The following is an 18,776-nucleotide window of genomic DNA, read 5'->3' on the forward strand; positions in this document are numbered from 1 at the left end:
AAAAACACGAAGAAGTGTGTTAATCCACGTGACCTCACAACATCAACACATGGCCACTCTCTCTTAGAATGTATTGCTCTTAGAAAAATACACTAACCCTTTTTGAATACGCTCACACTTTCTCAACATCACAATGAAGGTTAAAGTGTTGTCCAGAAACCCGGACGACTATGTCCGCGAAACTAAATATGATATCCAGCGTGGTAAGTCCTCAAAGTTTACATTCACCACAAGCATGTTCCGCTAGCTTGCAGTTTAGCATGGTCCGTTAAGTCACATTGCACCTCTACGGACAGCATTGGTATTTCTCTTTGTATCGGCAACGTTTGTCGTGTTTGAGAAAGTTTATGTCAAGAAGTCTGAAGTGATTGAACGCTTCAGCCTTAATGAACGTTGCTTGAGGATGACCCAAGCTGTTCGTAGAGGTGCAATATTGGTGAGTTTATCGCCATTAGATTTAATCAGATAAAACAGATATTTTCATCAATTGAGGGATATGTCCCGTTAGCTTGCTATCTTACTAGTGAATACAACACGCTTAGAAACATTCGGGGAAATGTCAGTCACTTTATATTGTAATTATTAACTTTTATTGTTTTCCTTTTAGTTCCAAGAAATTATGACCCAACCCTCAATCCATTTGAGGTGCCAAGGGAGTACACCCGGGCTATGAACGCCACTAAGCTTGAGCGAGTACTTGCCAAGCCTTTTCTGGCTTCTCTGGATGGACATAGAGATGCTGTCAACTGCATGGCCAAGCACTCCACTAGCCTTTCCACTCTGCTGTCTGGCGCATGTGATGGAGAGGTAAACACTCCCAGACAATAAACATTTGTTTTTATAGTTACATAATGTGTAGATTTTTGCCAAAAGGAACTTAGCCATTTTTAGTATGTACGTGAAGATACATCCCTGCATTTACTTGACATCTTTGCTGTAAAGTCATTATGGTTGCAGAAATATTGCCTTAATGTTATCGCTGCACACTTTCAATTTGAATTCCTCAGGTGAAAGTGTGGAATCTGACCAAGCACAATTGTGTCCGCACAATCCAAGCACATGAGGGCTTTGTTCGCGGGATGGTAGTCCGCTTCTGTGGCACTTCTTTCTTCTCGGTAAATGTGTTTTATTGATTCATTATTCACTATTTTAGCATACAAGACAATGACATGACCATTATACTGACTTATGGTTTCTTGTGACAGATTGGTGATGACAAAACGATCAAACAGTGGAGTATGGAAGCGCCGGGCTACGGAGTAGAAGAGGAACCCATTAATACTATTCTTGGCAAGGTATGGTTGGATTCATCTTGTATCCTATAAAGAAAGGTGTTTTTTCTCGTTGTCAGACCATATTCATTGTCAAACTGCAGTGATTCAGAAGAAACTATCCAACAAAGATATAATGCAGCTGTTTGGGATGCAACATTGTCCGCTTGTTTCATTTTAAAATAATTGGCTTGGCTTTGAAACCCTTTTACTATTAATTTGCATGCTGACTAAACGGTTGCAAATTCCAATGCCGTCAAACACAACTATGTTGTGTTTTTGACACATGAAATTGTGTCTTCTCCCTGTAGCCTTTATTGTCTGTCACATGGTTTGAAACTGGACTGACTAATAAACCATGGAGTGCTAATGTATGTGCTGTCCTCTCTAAAGACGGTTTTCACCGGTCTCGACCATCATCAGAAGGACGGCACATTTGCCACCTGTGGCCAAACAGTTGACATCTGGGATGAGCAGAGGAGCACCCCCATCCGCTCCTTCAGCTGGGGTGTGGAGAGCTTCAGCTCTGTGCGCTTCAATCCAGTAGAGGTGAGCTGCCCTCCCTCCTTTATAAATGCACCGGCCCTATCATAAATACCTGATCATTCATGGCTCAATTACTGGCACAGAATGTAATTGAATGCACAAAATGTTGTACATAAATACTGTGAAGAACCTCCACAATCTTAATGAAATTCCTAAAGTTGTTTAGTCAAGGAAATTTGATGTGTTTTTTTCCAGACGGAGCTTCTTGCCAGCTGTGCGTCCGACAGAAGTATAGTACTTTACGACATGCGGGAGTCCATGCCACTTAAAAAAGTAAGTAATGACAAAATGTAAACAAGCCTTTTCTAAAATAATTAGTGGTTTTAGGTTCTTTCCATACATTAGCATTTTAACGTTTTTCAGAATAGCAAAGGAATGAAGGCATTGTTGGCCAAACCTTGTGGGCTTCGAGTCTTGGGAGGAGGGGGTTGGCAGTGACAACTCTCTACAATATTGTGAATTTGGATTGCATTAGCCATTTTAAACAAACTGTGTCAATGTTACATATTGTACCTTTAAATTTTTGATGTCTATTTATCCTCTCAGGTTATCATGACGATGAGAAGCAACACATTATCCTGGAACCCCATGGAAGCGTTTTATTTCACATGTGCCAATGAGGATTATAAGTGAGTGAATGTATTGGGTTAGGTTTTACTATTATACTTTTATAAATGCGTGACCATATTAAATGCACCTTTTAGTGTCAATGTGTGTTATCCTCATCCATTGGGTGATTGTCAACACCAGTGTATTAATACACTGGCTCTGGTGCGTTCCTCTAGTCTGTACACGTACGACATGAGGTACCTGGAGAATCCGGTCACGGTGCACATGGACCACGTCTCTGCGGTGCTGGACGTGGACTACTCCCCCACCGGCCGGGAGTTTGTCTCGGCCAGCTTCGACAAGAGCATCCGCATCTTCCCCAAGGAAAACAGAAACAGCAGGTCAGGGCCGGCGTGTTCCATCATCACCCTCATCACAACTGCTGGTCTTTCTGACTATAATACGACAGTCAAAATCTATCTTCACACTAAATTATGATTTTAGTTCTAGTCCTCTTTTTCAATAATAATTCTCGCATTGGTTATGGACGAAAGTGCTGAATATTGTGTTTGAATTCCTGTCGCTCCAGGGAGGTGTACCACACCAAGCGCATGCAGCACGTGGTCTGTGTCAAGTGGTCGGCCGACAACAAGTATGTGATGAGCGGCTCGGACGAAATGAACATCCGCTTGTGGAAGGCTAATGCAGCTGAGAAACTCGGAGTGGTGAGACATTTTTACGTTCTCACATCAAATTTATGGTTCTGCCACACATTTACATATCACAGGTGAACTAGAGTTCTCAGTCTTTACACATGGGTGTCAGACGCACTTTTACGGAATTACTTCTCTCGTGGAGGCTACTTCCAATTGTGTATAGTGACTTGAGCTGATGTTTTGAGCAGGGCTGGTCATTTTGAGATATCAAATGAATCAATACGAGAAACAAGTCACGTTGTACAGTAATGGTAAAATATGCGATGTTAATGTTACAGTAGCTATGTTAATGTTTTATTTATATCTACTATGTGAATTACTTTATATTCCTCCTGCAAACACCTACATCCTTTGGAATCTGTGTCTTCCCCACCATACCATTGACCCACGACAGCTGTGTTTTAAGTGTAGCTTGCCGTTCCCTCTTAATTGTATGTATTTCATGGCTCCACAGCAACCTCACATAAGCAATGTCTGTGTTAAGGGCTAAATGAACATTCAGCTATCCGTCCAGTCAGCTAATTGGCTAGCTATAAATGGAACGCTAAATATGAATTTGACACCAAAGCTGACTACTAAAAACGGTCATTGTGTACATTATGTACATTTTATGTGCTGTGCGCATCACTTCAAAGGTGCTGCTATTAGGATGGATATCATCGCTGATGCCCAGTCAGAGTTAGCTCCTAACAGCCATGGCTCTGTGCCTATCTCAGCAGGGGGAAAGTTGGCAATTGTGGCCAGAGTACGGCAGTGCCGCAGCCAAGGTTTCCGATAGATGCTGACTTAGGTCAGAATCACTCTCAATAAGTACAGTGTACCAGTTGGCACAGCATTTCCACTGACCAGTCCAAAATGTAAAAAAAAAAAAAAGAGGCAGTTGTTTCACAAATATGTAATAGTCAATTGCGAGATTATAACTTGTATAACAATGCTTGGCTCACTATATGGTTTTAGCTTGGAGGCCGTGGTTGGCGGTAACATGGGAGGCAAAAGTCTTGGCGCCTGTGTTGTCATCTTCGTACAGCTTCTGGTTCAAAATGCCTGGACCTGCTCCTGATAGTGCTGGACAATTATGGATAAATAATGAAGATTGATGTCCTCTTTTGTGGCATGTCCCATAGCAATTGTTGCATTCATAGTCAGATTCACTCTTCTTTATCCCCTTGATGCAGTTTACAGAGTAGAAAATTGGCCCACATTTGGCACTTGTTTTACTGTCACTTTAAGGGGGGAATTTATTTGCAAGCGTTGCACTTAAATAAATCAGAACAGCCCTGCTCCTATCAGCAGTTTAAATCGGCCAATCACTTAAAGCAGGGCACTCAGAACATAATGAAGCATTAAGAATCAAGTTGTACAGAAAAGATTTTTAATTCGGAAGAAATGCTGAATCTATGCTGTCTCTCTGATCCCTGGAAAGGAGACATCACTTTAATATTCCCTTGAAGGGCTGAGCTTTTCATATTTAATGGACAGCTTCTCATATAGTGAAGCCCCCCCCCCCCTTCCTGGAATAAATGAAACAAAGCAAAAGATGATGAGGTTAATTTAAGGGAACTTTATATACAAATGTTGCATGCCATCTCATAACTACATACAGAGAAAGAGTAAAAGTACATAAACGATGCTTAAAAGACTCCAGCAGGTTTAAGTGGATCACTAACTAATGGCCTTCGTCAAAGAAATTGAATCTGAGGGCATCAAGAAAATCATTGCTTTTAATTACAATAAAAGCCTTGAATGAGCTCTCAAAAGACACTGTGCTACAAAAAAGACAGCCAGGACTTGAAAGTTACGTTTTTTTCTTCTTTATGGGTAGGGAGGGCCTCTGTTGAGCTGGCGTCTCCGGTTTATAAGCTGTCATTGATTTAGATGTGAATGCGTAGGGGTCGTCAAGCGGAACTTGCTTTATTGCCTCCCGTAAGGGCCAACACTTTAAAGCGGAAGCGCTGTACCACAACAATCACAACATCCGAAACCGGTCCGCCTGCATCTATGTTTACCGTTGCTCAACATTGCCCAAATCTTTCTCTCACAGCAGCTTTATTTCTGTTCTTGCCCCTTTCTTTATAGCTATCCCACAGAGAGAAGCTAGCAGTAAACTATAACCAGAAGTTGAAGGAGAAGTTCCAACACCATCCCAAGGTGAAGCGTATTGCACGCCATCGCCACCTGCCCAAGCACATCTACACGGAGGCTAAGGAGCACACCGTGATGAGAGAGGCTCGCCGCAGGAAGTATGTCAAGCTTTTAATTTCACACAACCCTCGCTGCTTCTTCATCAGACTGGCTAGCAGTGACCGTTCCGGCCTACAGATGGGTTGTCTTTTAAAAGCAGTCCAAATAAAAAACACTTTGGACTTGGGGCATTGATTGAGCCGGAACTGTGTGAACGGGTCGCATTAATGCCGCCATCCTAGGGTTTTATTTGAAATTATGTGTTCAGCCTTATCCTGAGTGTCTTATTAAGAGAGCCCCAAGCCCTCCACCTTAGTGTTTCTGATCACGCTGGACTGGAAGCCAGACTAGGTCTTCTCTACAAGGGGTAGAAAGTGATTTAAATGGGTCATGACGTGATCCCTGGTAAGCATCCCTTGTTTTGAGGAAGATCGTCAGCATTAAGTATTAATTGCTTTCATCAAGGTTGTGACATGTGTGTTGGTTTGTACCTTGATGTCAGGATAATGTTAAAGATTTAAAGAGGTTGCCGTTGGTTTAATTCAGAGCAGAGGCTTTTCACCATTTCTTTTATATACGTAGGAATCGATATGTTTCTGTACTTTTGCTAGCGGATGTTAAATGTAGCCTTGATTTGACAGTGGTTGGAGGTCAGGCTCAAGCAATATGAGCAACCAGTACATGTGCAAAAGGGGAAGGTGTTGTTTGTCAAATGCTGACATCACTGGTCAGTGATTTAGTTAATAGAGCAGGTTTTTATTTTGTTTCCAGGACCAATTGTACTGTTGATCCCCAGGCATAGCCCACTTGACTGCATCATGCTGTGCCCCACACTCCAGATGGAAACTGTAGCCATCGCACACGTCCTCTATGACGTGGTCTTCCTAGGCGCTACATACTCATTCAATGCTTCCGTGGTGAATTGATTCTGCGTCGGCTCTGCACTGCTGAGTGTGTTATCGTATTTGTTTAGTTATTGATACAATTGAGCCACGCCACACATGTTTGGACTGAGTCAACTTTGCACTGCTTTCATGTATATTTTAAGCGAGGGTACATTAGTCAATGACGTGTGAACCCGGGTCAACAATCTCTTCCGGTCTCACCCATCCCACCTCCTTACGTCATCTGTCTCACTGCTCCCCCCCTCCCCCCTCAGTTCTCCCCAGTCACCAGTGAACGTGCAAAGCTCGATGTAACCATGGTTCTCAATCTGTTTTCTAGGGAACGCAATGTGCGCAAACACAGCAAGCCAGGAGCCGTGCCCATGTTGTCGGAGCGGGAGAAGCATGTTGTGGCCGTGGTGAAATAAGAGAAGAGTCAGAGACCCAGTGGAAGGCGGAGACCTCCACACGTTCCAACAGCCCCACAGTCTCCCCGTGCATTGACACTGAGACGATGCTGTCACTCACAGGGATATATATAGATTTAATATTGTATATTAACAGGCTGCCTCTGACTTTTTGGCTTGTATCAGTACCAGAGTGAGTCATTGGATTTATTTCATTTCGATGATTTGTGTCATTGGTATTATGTCAAAAAAAAAAATAATACTTTTATGCAGGGGATTTTCCCTCTTATTGTATACTTTTTTTTTTTTCAAATGTTGGCAGGTTACCATATCTATTGCTACCGAAACTCGAACAGTAAAAAAGTAATGAAAGACAAGTTATGGCAAATGTTTTTTTTATTAAAAATAAACTTCTTGAACTCTGCATCCTTTGTTATTTGACAGGTTCTAGTTATTTTTGGCGCTGATAATGATCACGACTTCACCATCCGATCGTGTCATATCATTATGCCATCAAAGCGTAAGTGAGGTTTGTCTTCTTCGGAAAGGGATCAAACAAAAGTTTGTACGGGGTCAACATTAAAAGCTAAGGGGCTTAAGGGCTCGCTGTGAACATTATTTATTGATTGAATGTATTTAAGGGATGTAGGGCCTACTGAATTTGGATCAGGTGTGTCCCTTGTTCAGATAAAGATTACTTTTGATAACATGTAAAAACATCTCACTGAAGAGTTTGACGGGAACCAATCGAATCACCTAGTGGTTCATACTATATGTTTGCTCTTTCACTCATATAACGTGATGAAATATGAATGAGGCTTACTGGTAGTAGTGATGCTCCAGCTGCGAATTATTCCAGTCCGCGTTTTGCAGCCGCTGTCAATGAACCCTCTCCCGTCCTCTCAGCTTTGTTCTACGTGTTCCAGTCGCTCCGCCTACTCTGCCTATCTGGATTTTTTTTCATTGCATCCATTTTTGTGCATTTGAGAAATCTCCAAGAATAACCGACCCGGAGGAAAGAGAGAAACGATAGTAAGACGGGGGAAGGATCACAAACAAACAAGCACGGACCGGGCACCATTGTTCCAGCATGAGACTAAACCCTTTCTAGAGGATGGCAACGATGGGTTAGACAGGATTTATCATGATTGCAAAATAAAAGGCAAGAGCTTTTTTTTTTCTCGTAGCCTCGCTAATTTCTCTACACTTCACAGTCTCTACTGGATGGATGTAACCATGTTTGGACTACCATGAAGCTTTAGATATAGACAATGTTGCTTGGATTATTTTAACGCGCTGTCCAACATCCTCACATTTCTGCCTGGAACTATGGGAAGCATCTTCCCATAGATAGACGTGGAGGCTGTACACACTGCCTGCATGGGGAGATCAGAAATCACCTCGTTTGATGTATCACTTCACTTGTAATGATGCAGACTGCTTCCACATTTTAATTGGCATTTTGATGCACACGTGCAGGTTGCAACGTATGCACTATGTGAGGATTATTGCTAGTTATGTTGGGGATAACGCACAGCTTTGTGTCATTCATTTCACCAAGTAGTTGTGAGCAATCTTAATTCTGAGGAAGCCACACACAGGCACACGTAGCTACACCAAATCCCTACTACGTTTCTTTTGGACAGCTTGACATTAGAATTTGATTCATAGGTTGTCTTGCTATTTATATTGGTATTTCTTTTTTTATTCCATTTAGCAATTGTGTGTAAAGATGTCTGCTCCACACGGGCCCCGGGGCGGCCCTACTGCTGCTGCTGCTGCTGTGGCTGTGGCTGCTTCAGCGGACGGCGCTATGGCGGAGATGCCGGACCTCAGCCACCTCACTGAAGAGGAAAGGAAGATCATCATGGGTGTCATGGACCGACAGAAAAAGGAGGACGCAAAGGAACAGACGATGCTCAAGTAAGGCACAGCGAATCATCCAGTACATTTTGACGTGGCTGTCGGGTAGGGTTGGTGGGGGGTGGGGGTGGGGGGTGATGAAAGCGCTGACAACGCTGTCGGTGCTTGAGTAAACCCCCTTATTGGCGAGCCGATAGGTGGGTTACCAAATCCAAAGTTACAGCCACACCAGTTCACGTTTTTTCTTTTCTTCATTGTCCAATCTGAAAGATTGGGTGTTTCTTGTGATCAAGCTGCCTTCTGACACCACGAGGAGCTGATTCTCACATTGACCAACATTAATATCACATTAGTCCATCATGACAGAACGGTGGCATATATCATGTTGGCACTGCATGCTTCCCCGCTTTGGAAGCATCTTCTCTCTTTAATTTACTGCAGGGCATCGTTTAATGCGCCTGCGACAGCGCGGGGGGGGGGGGGGGGGGGATATATTGTGCAACCACAAGCAAGCTTTGTTACTTTGTGGAGCTAAACGGGTTGGGTAGGTCTATAACAACCATGCATCGGCGCCATTTTCGAGTAAAGCGTGTCTAATGTTTAACCTTTTCACATTAACGTCACGGGTGCGGGTTGGATGGGGGTGGGGGTGGGGGGGGGGGGGGATTACACAATGTGGCCACTATGAAGCATCATCGTTTAAGCCGCGCTGCTTTTGTTAGTGAGCGTGTAGTGTGGACGAGATACGAGATACGAGATCTAACGTTAAACCGTAGTAGATCCATCCAAGGTTTGCCATCGAAAAAGGAAGCGTTTCCCCAGCTTCGTTTGTACAGATGTCGCTCAGAGCGGTTCAGCACCACGGCGCTGTCCGCTGGCTTTTAAGGTGGAACGGACGAGTTTCTCCAAACCCCGACCCCGGCTCGCCAAAATGATCCGTTTTTCAGCATAGCCCTTTATTTTCCAAGATTACTTTAGATATTTATTTGTTCCGATTACCGTAATGAGGGCAGTGTATGGTTATTATATAGGCCTATGTATATATCTATATACGTATATAGGCCTATATATATATATGTATATATAAAGGCTATATTTATTTATATATTTATATACATCTCCAGTCAAAAACACTCTTATGTAACACGTTTGTTTTGCTGAGTTTCCTGTAACTGGTAGCCTATTTATAATGTTTTCCTGTTATTTCTGTCAGCAGGTAGATAGATGTTTATTTAGTTTCCCTTTGAAAATAATCTAGAAAATCGATCACATTGTGAGTTTATTACTAATAATAGATGGACATTTTCACTAGCCTATAGTGCTAGACTATGAAATGTAAAAACTCCACACATTGTTTCCTGTAGCGAGGGGGGGATGAGACAATGATGAAACCCATTCAGGATAGGGCCAGGAAGATTTCATTTAGCCACACCTGTCAGGCCTACTATCCACATGGTGTGCAGTCAGTGACCTATGGTGAGCAAACCGGTCTCACCCAGATTGCTGTTGAGATCGCATTAGATCCATTGCTTTTCATCTCCAGGTAAATATTAGCTCAACAACCACATTCCTAATGGAAAGTAGAAGTTGTGTAATCCCCGCACCTCGCGCTCGCATGGCAAACATGACTCATGTACAGGCCCCATCCAACACATGACTCCCTCAGCTGTTTGTGCGTGTGTGCGTGTGTGTGCATGTGCACATGTGTGTGTGTGTGTGTGTGTGTGTGTGTGTGTGTGTGTGTGTGTGTGTGTGCGCGCGTGTGTGTGTTTGCACGCTGTGTGATTCATTCTAAGCATGTTCCAGCCCCCACCCCTTCTCTCTTTTCTGTCTACTTCACCCATAGCTGAGCGCTCCTTCTCCTCTTTTGCCTTCTCTGAGGTAAATGGAGTGTCAGTTGTACTCACGCTGCCCGTGACAGTGACGGCCCAGCCTTGCCAGGCATGACTTAGCATGCAGTGGGCAGGAGGGGCCAGGTACCTTGGTAACACGCTAAATGGACGGCTGGCATCGGCTCACTCAGTAGTCGACCGACTATACTGACTGTACTGACTGTACCGACTGTAACTCTGCGCTACTCACTCCCGCCTCCTCTCAGCGGGGAAGCGTGTAAGACGGCAGGAGGTCAAAGGGTCCTTTGTGTCGAATGCTCATATCCTAATTTGCATGAGTGTTGTGTTTCCAGCACCATGGCCCCTGCCTGCCTTTAGTTACCGGAGGTCTGGTGTCTCCAGAAGGGCACGCAGAAGACAATTGCAGTGGCAGCCAATCAGCCGTCTCGAAGGCTGTCATAGGAAGTGAAAAGAGAAAAACGATTTTATCTTTCAAAGGCAGCGAAAAAGAAAAAAAACCTGCATAGCTTGAACGGCTCAGCGCTCTGCACAGACGTCACCAAAGAGTTTTCTCACGAAAGCTCCCATTGTCTTGTCGAATGCTGCCGAAATCCCTCCCAGTTCTTTTTTTCCCTTCCCAGTATTTAGAAGATGAGTCATCCTGACTCACCACCACCACCACCACCACCACCAATGCAGTTAATCCTCCCATTTCCTTCTTTACCTACCAGTGAGACGAAGCACACACCACTTCCTGAAGCATCCTGTCATATACGCAGCGTCTCGTTCCCAGATACAACTGCGGTGGCTTAACGTTGTCATCGCTTTATTGGTCTCCAAACAGCCCCGCCATCGCCCCCCTGTTTCCTATTTATCGACTGTCTGATCCACGGCCTGAATGGTATTTCTGGGGGAAATGATTATGTTCTGGGTGTCCGTTTTTATAACGGCGGGAATCCAGAAGGAAAAAGGATGAAGGGAGGAAGAGATGGGGGAGAATACGAGAGGGAGAAGCATCCAGCTGCAGCGTTTTTGTGTCAAAGTGTTGTGAATCGCCTCACTCTAGCTAGGACCCGATCTGATTGAAACATGCCTACATGTGTGCATGCGTGCGTATGTGTGTGCGGTGTGTGTCCGTGTGCATTCAGCAGTCCATAAGAACCTTTCTCCGGCCCATGAGGTGGGACACCTGCAGTCTTCACAATTAACCCCATATCCCCACTGAGGAGTGATCTCATAACCTTAAGCTGATGCCATTAAAGCGCTCTGCTGTGCTATTAATATGTGTCGAGAATATAGTGCACACACACACACATGCAAAGGCGTGTCTCTAATTAGGCAGCGCTCCAGCTGCATTTCAAACATCAAAGGCACTGCATGAGAGCAGTCATTCAGCTTAGCTCTCCATGCACCAGTGAGCCCTGAGCAGTACAGTAGTGACGGACGAGGGACCCTCACCCAGGCCTCTCTCTCTTGCTCTCTCTCGCTGTTGATCTCTGATCTCTTTGTATCTCTTGCTCTCTCTCTCCCTCTCTCTCTATTTCTTTCTATCTCCTGCTCTCTCTCTGTATCTCTCGCTGTGTATCTCTTTTTCTCTCGCTCATTCTCACTGTCTCTGAATCTCTCTTTTTCTCTCGCTCATTCTCACTGTCTCTGAATCTCTCTTTCCCTGTCTCTCTCTCTCTCCCTCTCTCTGCCATCGCTCTCTGTGTATCTCTGTGCATCTCTCTCTCTCTCTCGCTCTCTCTCTCTCTCTCTCTCTCTCTCTCTGTCTCTCTCTCTCACTCTCTGTATCTCTCTGGATCTCTGTCTGTCTGTCTCTCTGTGCATCTCTCTCTCTCTTCCCCTCCCTTTGTCACCCAGCTGCCTGTAAAGGGAGTGACCCGGTGAACACCTCTGTTAGGGTCTTTGAAGGATGAAGTCATTGTACCCTTAGTGATTTATATTGCAAAATCCCACAAAACCTCTCTGTTCCGCCCCTCCCTGAATGGCGACCCAAACCCCCGGCTCTACCTCCTGGTTGTGGTTGGCGGGGCATGGGGGGTGGGTGCATGAGTTGGAGCAGGGGGGAGGTATTTGAGATGAGATTCGGGTGTGGAGGAAGACGCTCTTTTGGAAATGATTGGAGCCCATAACCTCGCAAATTCCAGAACCACTAGCTTTACCTATTACACCTGACATCTATGTTTATGCTCCGTCCTTCCGTCCTTCCTTTCTTCTATGGCAGTCTCCTCCTATAGCCCATATCTTCTCTAATTGTTGGTTGTTAAACCGGCTGCCGCTTGTGTTTGGGCTCCCGGTCACGATGGCGGGGAGCAGGCGGTGCAGAGTCTCTGACAGCCCAGGTTACACCAGCGTCTGCCCTGGACCCAGGGTCTCCCTGCGCTCTGCTTCCTCCTGCTCGTCGAAGGTGTTCACCTTATATGTCAGCCCGGTCCTCAGCCCAAACGGCAGGGGACACTCGGTCAGGAGAACCCCCCTGTCTGCCGACATGACTCTGGATAGGAGTGGCAAGGATGCAGGCCGATATGGATTTGAACTAGATGTCACTCGTAACTTAGCACTATTGTCTCTATTGTCTCTTGTGTTTCGGGGGAAGTTTATGCCAGAAGTTGGGTAGGGTTAAGGAATAAGGTAACACAAGATGTTGAAAGCTGGTCTTTCAATCTATATCTCTATATGTTTCCTTGTATTCCATGACTGTGTTGTTTTGAGTTGTAATTCATCTTTTGCCACTATGTGAGCTGTAACTCCAGGATTGTGTGGTTGCAAATGAGAAAATGTTTTGTGTGTGTGTGTGTGTGTGTGTGTGTGTGTATGGGAAAACGACTACTTGCCTACCCGTTTTGAATCCAATGCCATACTATCTGTGTGTGTGTGCTTGCATATTGTGTGTGTGTATGTGTGTGTGCGTGGGTGTGGGCGTGTGTGTGTGTGTGTGTGTGTTGAATGGGTCTACAAGTAGCTGTTATATCAACCATGGATTACATATACAGACCACCACCACTCCCCTCCACTCCATCCTCCCCCCCCCCCTCATCGACAGGGGAGCTGGAGAAGGCAGCAGCAGGGCATGGGGTGGTCAGAGACACATAGCAGCCCTCTTGGGTCCCCGGGGGGCCAGAGGACCCTTCTGCTCCATAGAGAGTAGGAGGGCAAATGATGGACAGAGAGGAGAGAGAGAGAAGCAGTGGCAGTACAAAGAAAAAAGAGGGATGGAGACAAACACAATCACAGGTGCCAGCGTGTTTTTGATAAAGGCGTGTACGGGTTGCAGGTGCACTTGCAACCGGGAAGCCTGTATGTGTGCAAAGCATACACATGTGGCCGTTTGGACACACGCGCGCGCGTACACACGCACGCACACGCACACATGAACACACACATGAACACGTGCGCACACACACACACACACACACACACACACACCATGTTACAGAGTTCTAAGCTTTTTGATTCATTTTGCTACATGCCACACACACACAGAAGAGGGCAGGATATCTATGGATGTGAAATGAGGCGAGCCAATGTTCAGAAGCTTCCCACTGGACCGCACGAGCACACACACACACACACACACTCTGCTTCCCATACCATGCAAACTGCAGATTCTGTCATAAGGCTTCCAGTGACTCCCTTCCCCCATCACTTGCCCCAGGGTAAGGCAGGAAGAGGAAGTGGGAGAGAGAGAGAACGAGGGACAGAAAGAGAGTGATAGAAATAGAGGCAAATAGAGAGGGAGAATCTATATGTCTTGCCTCTATAAAGTGAAATATTGCATGGCACAAAGATGAATACATCAATGTACAAATACAGATAAAAATCTGTCAGCTTTATCTGTCTGTTTATCTGTCTGCTTATCTGTCTATCGTCTACCTGTCCATCTATCTGTCTCTATGTCTCTCTCTCTCTCTCTCTCTCTCTCTCTCTCTCTCTCTCTCTCTCTCTCTCTCTCTCTTTTAACCCTGCTATATCTATCTGTGTTCTTGCAATCAGACCTTTTCATTTTACTGCTGTGACTGCTGAGCAGTTCAATATTATGCTGATTATTAAGATGGATTTGAACGGATTATATCCCATCATTCATTAGTAGTACTATTGTTTCGTGGACGTTTATCCTAGAAGTTAGGCACCGGTATAAAGGTACCACAAAGGTGCTGAAAGAAGGGTTGTCTCGGAGCAACGAATATAGGTCTGAGGGCAGTGAATGAAAGGGAAAGAGCAAAACAATGGAGAAGGTCAACACATACAACAGAGACCACAGGGTAGAACGGTGAGGGTACAAAAGCAGGGCAAGAGGAAGGAAGTAAGAAGAAGAAGAGGGGATAGGATGCAAGGTATAGGATGCGAGGACAGCAGAGGACGAGAGGGAAGAAGAACACGACGAGAAGATGAGAGACCCTGACGTCTGAGATGCTATCAGCTCTCCTGGCTGTCACTGCTGATATGACAGCACACCGTCCCAATGACAGAGAAATCAGCCTGCCATCTCCTGTAGCTAACCGCTGTCCTGCTCGCCACAGCACAGCACGGCGCTTCAAAGTCCAAATGGCATCTATTGTCCCCCTTTTGTTTCAATTCGCATTGGCATTAGTCAGCATAGGTGCCATTCTCTGTGTGCCTTCTTATCCGCTGCGGAGCGTTTGAAGGGGATTTTCCCATCGCCGGCTTCGTGTGTGTGATTTATAAATGCCCTTGTTGATAGATGATTGTAAAAGAAAAAAACTTTAATTAAGAAGTGGTTTATTGTAACTACATAAGGGATCTTGCTCGCTGTGCTATAAAAGGCCGTACGGTTTTTATGTAGGTCTCCCCGCTCCCCTCTCGTGGACAGACTAATTGATTGTGCAGGAGTTTCCCGTACAATTCCCCAAGGAGCCCAAAACAAATGTGTAGTTGAAAAAGTTAAATCTCTTACTAGGTACTAAAAGCATCAGTACATTTGGGGTCAAACATTGGCTCTGCCGTTTGTTTTTATGTTGACGCTGTGGGAGTATTACACTATTCACAGCTATCCACAGCTATTCACAACATCATTGGGCATCCTCTGGCTCCACTAAACAGATGCTGACTAAAGATGGAGATTCATCACCATATGCATGCACAGGTGTGATCATGGCTTGTGTGTAGTGGGTGTATTTGTGTACAGACCGTACTGTATAGATTATAGATTACAGCAGACAGTACAGCAGACATCGGGACAGAGGAGGACACACCGATGGTATCACTACGGCTGCCTTCCCTACTTGGCCTCTCTGTCTAACTACAGTATAAAACACATCCTAGCTCAACGCAGCCCAACCAGGGATGGGTGGGGGGGAGGGAACATTAGCAAGTATCAGGTGATGTAAAGATGAGGCGAAGCATAATGTATATATGGAGGACAATGGAGAGAAGATATGGGAACAAGAAGCCAGTCAAAGCGAGAGCTAGAGCGCCTGAGAACGGCAAGGGGGAGAAGGTGGGAAGGAGGGATCGCAGGGAGAGCGGGGGAGGGCCTGGGATTGTAGTTCATCATTTTTATGACCCACCCTATCACCTCAACCCCCGTGCCCCCCATCACCCCTGAGTAAAGTCAATGCGAGGAGGGGGTGTGTGTGGAAGATTTATGACATGTGAGCCATCTGAGGAGGAGCCCTGCGCTTCAAGGAGGACATGCTCGCTGGTTCTCCTTGTGTACGCGGTATGCGCTAACGTTGATGTTAGCATGCATAGCGCCCATGTTAGCATGATGAAAAGCATGAGCAGGGAGGTACACTCAATGTAGGATGAGGAGGGTGGGGTCCCAATGGAACCATTAAGAAATGATAACACAATCTGTAGACATCCCTGAAGTTTTTTGATTTGAAAATAAAAGTCACTGTGATCTCTCAGGGAATTGTTGTGCAAGGCTTTGGACATGATCGTAAAAGTGTGTTTTTTTTTAAGTGTGACTCAAACTGCTTCCTGGTTTGTTTGTGACAGGGATGTGTGTCCTCTCACTGTTATCGTCTGCTATCGTCGTCTCAGTCAGAGGTTTTGTGGGATTTTGCTAAATAAATCATGAAAGGAACACTGCCTTTATCCTTCATGACCCTTAAAGAGTGCAGAGTGAAGTCGTTACACACTCTTCAGTTTTTGATCCACCCTGTGTGCCGAACTCTGTGATCTATGGGCATGGGCTGAGGTTCATAGTGTGTATTGTTGTGTGCACCCATGAGGGAATAAAAGTTTGAAAAATACGATGAATGAGAGAACGTGTGAAGGAGAGACACATTATCCTAATGAGAAGAGTAGAGAAGAGAAGAGTATTGTGAAAATAAATGTTTTGGAATGCTATAATATGGCCCAGACATTTATTACTGTCACCAATTTGAGTCCCATTAACATGTTTTGACTCTAAACAGTGGTACCACTACAAGTGTAGAAGAAAGCTTTGGAATAATTTAAGTCATATACGCCACAGCCTACCTTGAGATTATTGTATTCCTCACTCTATTTAGGTAGCTCACTGTAATAAAAGGTTTTTTTTACTTTGTTTACATTGCAATTGCAATTACAGGGTATCCATTAAACAGGTATCACTTTGTCTGTCTTTGCTGCTTGTATACAATTCTGCAGTGTGAAGCAGGTGGCCTGTCCAGTGACTCAACCGCACGTGTGCCTCAAACACACTCCCTTTGACTTTCTGTCATTGTGGTTCATTGTTCTGTGATATTTTCTATAGAGGTAGCAATTCTAGGAAATATGGTGACGTAGGACTGCACCATTTTACTGGGAAATACAAATAGTCTAGAACACCCTAGTATTAGTTTACGGCACGTTTTACAGATTCTCCTAGAATTGCATTTATTAACAACAATATGGACTTTAACGATGTTAGTTAATGTAGGCTAAAAATAAGCTTATACTTTACTTTTACAAAGGCTACCTTCATTGGCTTGTTCTTTGGCTTTACAATAATTTATTCAATGTTGACTCACACAATAGAATCCTTTTCCGAGATGGTGAAATTGTTTCTAGAAACACCACCAGCAAATGACGCTGAAGGGTTCATGATGTTTGGTGGTGACCATCCCCAGCCCCGCCCACTTCCAATTTTCTTGAGAATCTTAAAGGGGACCTTGTCATCGGACTTAGCTCAGAGCAGCCAATGGTCTCCCTCCAAGACAGGCCCACTTCTAGCAAGCTTATTCCTTGCGCTACTTAGCACATTTTTAATATTGTATATTTTTATATTGTTCTGACAGCCTTGATTCCCACTCAGGAAGCCCTCATGTTAAACTCTATTAGTTTTAGGTCCTGTGTGTTGGGCCTGTCCACAGAGAGCCTACATGATTCAGGGCTCCAACTTTATACGTATACAGCCACTGGACACTCTAGGTAGATTACAATGGCAGCCCACAGACATCAATGGAGCATAGATGGAGAGCTCTTTGTCATTATGATGTCACTAATGCAGCGATGGCCTCTTATATAAGCATACTGTACAGAGGAGCACTTGCTGTATAGACACACTCCAGTGGAAGCTCCTGTTGTAATGCACACACACACACACACACACACACACACACACACACACACACACACACACACACACACACACACACACACACACACACACACACACACACACACACACACCACACACACACACACACACATGCATGATAGACACTGTATAGGCCACTAAGCACAATGCCACAGGCACAAGGTGCCTTGTAAGTAGTCTCAGAGCAGTATATGTGTGTTTAGCATGTAGAGCCACCATGCATTCATGGCGGCTTGGAGGATCTACTGCGGCATGCTTGTTGTTTTATATGCACAACACGATGACAAACCAACAGAGCTGCTTGACGCCATCCTACAGTGAAAACAATGGCTTCAGAGAGCCAGGGAGGGAGATAGCGTAAATGGAAGTGTAAGAGAGATACGGGGAGGGGACTGGAGAGAGAAAGCCAGTAATAGAGTCAGAGCAGAGAGAGAGGAAGAGAGAGGCGAGAGAGTGGATAGACTTTGTGATCCCAGGCTCAAGCTCATGACTGAAGTCCAATGGACGCTACTGCTAATCCCTTAATGTCGCTCGTCTCGCTGAGATACCACCATCGCCATGGCGATATTCGAGATGGCCAGAATGCGATGCGTGTTTACTGTGTGTGTGTGTGTTTGTGTGTGTGTGTGTTTGTGTGTGTGTGTGTGTGTGTGTGTGTGTGTGTGTATCTGTGTGGGTGTGTTGTAAGTTGTTTTTCTGTGCAACAACATTCATTTCCTCATCATCTGTCATTGTTTGTCTTTTGGGGTGCAGTTCAGCGGGATGGATTGACATCATCAACCATCATAGCCCAGGTTGCTACGGACCTATAAATTCTCTCCCCCCCGCTATTGATTGCTACTGGGTCATAGTCAGCAGTCAAACAGATCCGTTCCACGAAGGGGACAGATGTTGAGGGACAGAGTTCAAGTTAATTTCACTTGTACAGTATTGTGCTTCCATCTGTTTGTCTAGTCAAACATGTCCACGGCAATGTCACATTTCTCCCCTTGAATT

The 18,776-nt window shown here is 44.9% G+C and overlaps 2 protein-coding genes across 2 annotated transcripts in view; both read left to right on the forward strand.

Annotated features, from left to right (window-relative positions):
* Positions 1-35: 35 nt before the first annotated feature.
* dcaf13 (ddb1 and cul4 associated factor 13) lies at positions 36-6,972 on the forward strand. The gene is made up of 11 exons (XM_084472197.1): positions 36-203; positions 608-807; positions 1,008-1,115; positions 1,206-1,295; positions 1,665-1,820; positions 2,013-2,090; positions 2,364-2,446; positions 2,603-2,767; positions 2,956-3,091; positions 5,159-5,322; positions 6,488-6,972. The coding sequence occupies exons 1-11, from the start codon at positions 134-136 to the stop codon at positions 6,573-6,575; spliced, it is 1,338 nt and encodes a 445-aa protein (XP_084328323.1). The 5' UTR covers positions 36-133; the 3' UTR covers positions 6,576-6,972.
* Positions 6,973-8,286: 1,314 nt separating this feature from the next.
* Positions 8,287-18,776, forward strand: part of rims2a (regulating synaptic membrane exocytosis 2a) — a gene marked incomplete at both ends in the record, with an annotated part of 135,376 nt that continues 124,886 nt past the window's right edge. Inside the window, 1 exon segment of the mRNA XM_084472195.1 lies at positions 8,287-8,477. Coding sequence (XP_084328321.1) covers positions 8,287-8,477 — 191 coding nt within the window.

This window comes from Micromesistius poutassou (genome assembly GCF_964030765.1).
Source record: "Micromesistius poutassou genome assembly, chromosome: 8".
Lineage (NCBI taxonomy): Eukaryota > Metazoa > Chordata > Actinopteri > Gadiformes > Gadidae > Micromesistius > Micromesistius poutassou.

What these genes read in the sequence shown, in the direction of transcription:
- dcaf13 (XM_084472197.1), top strand. Translation starts at nt 134, where the DNA reads ATGAAGGTTAAAGTGTTGTCCAGAAACCCGGACGACTATGTCCGCGAA. An exon ending in TTAATACTATTCTTGGCAAG is followed by an intron (nt 1,296 to 1,664) that starts GTATGGTTGGAT and finishes TCCTCTCTAAAG; the next exon opens with ACGGTTTTCACCGGTCTCGA. An exon ending in AGTCCATGCCACTTAAAAAA is followed by an intron (nt 2,091 to 2,363) that starts GTAAGTAATGAC and finishes TTATCCTCTCAG; the next exon opens with GTTATCATGACGATGAGAAG.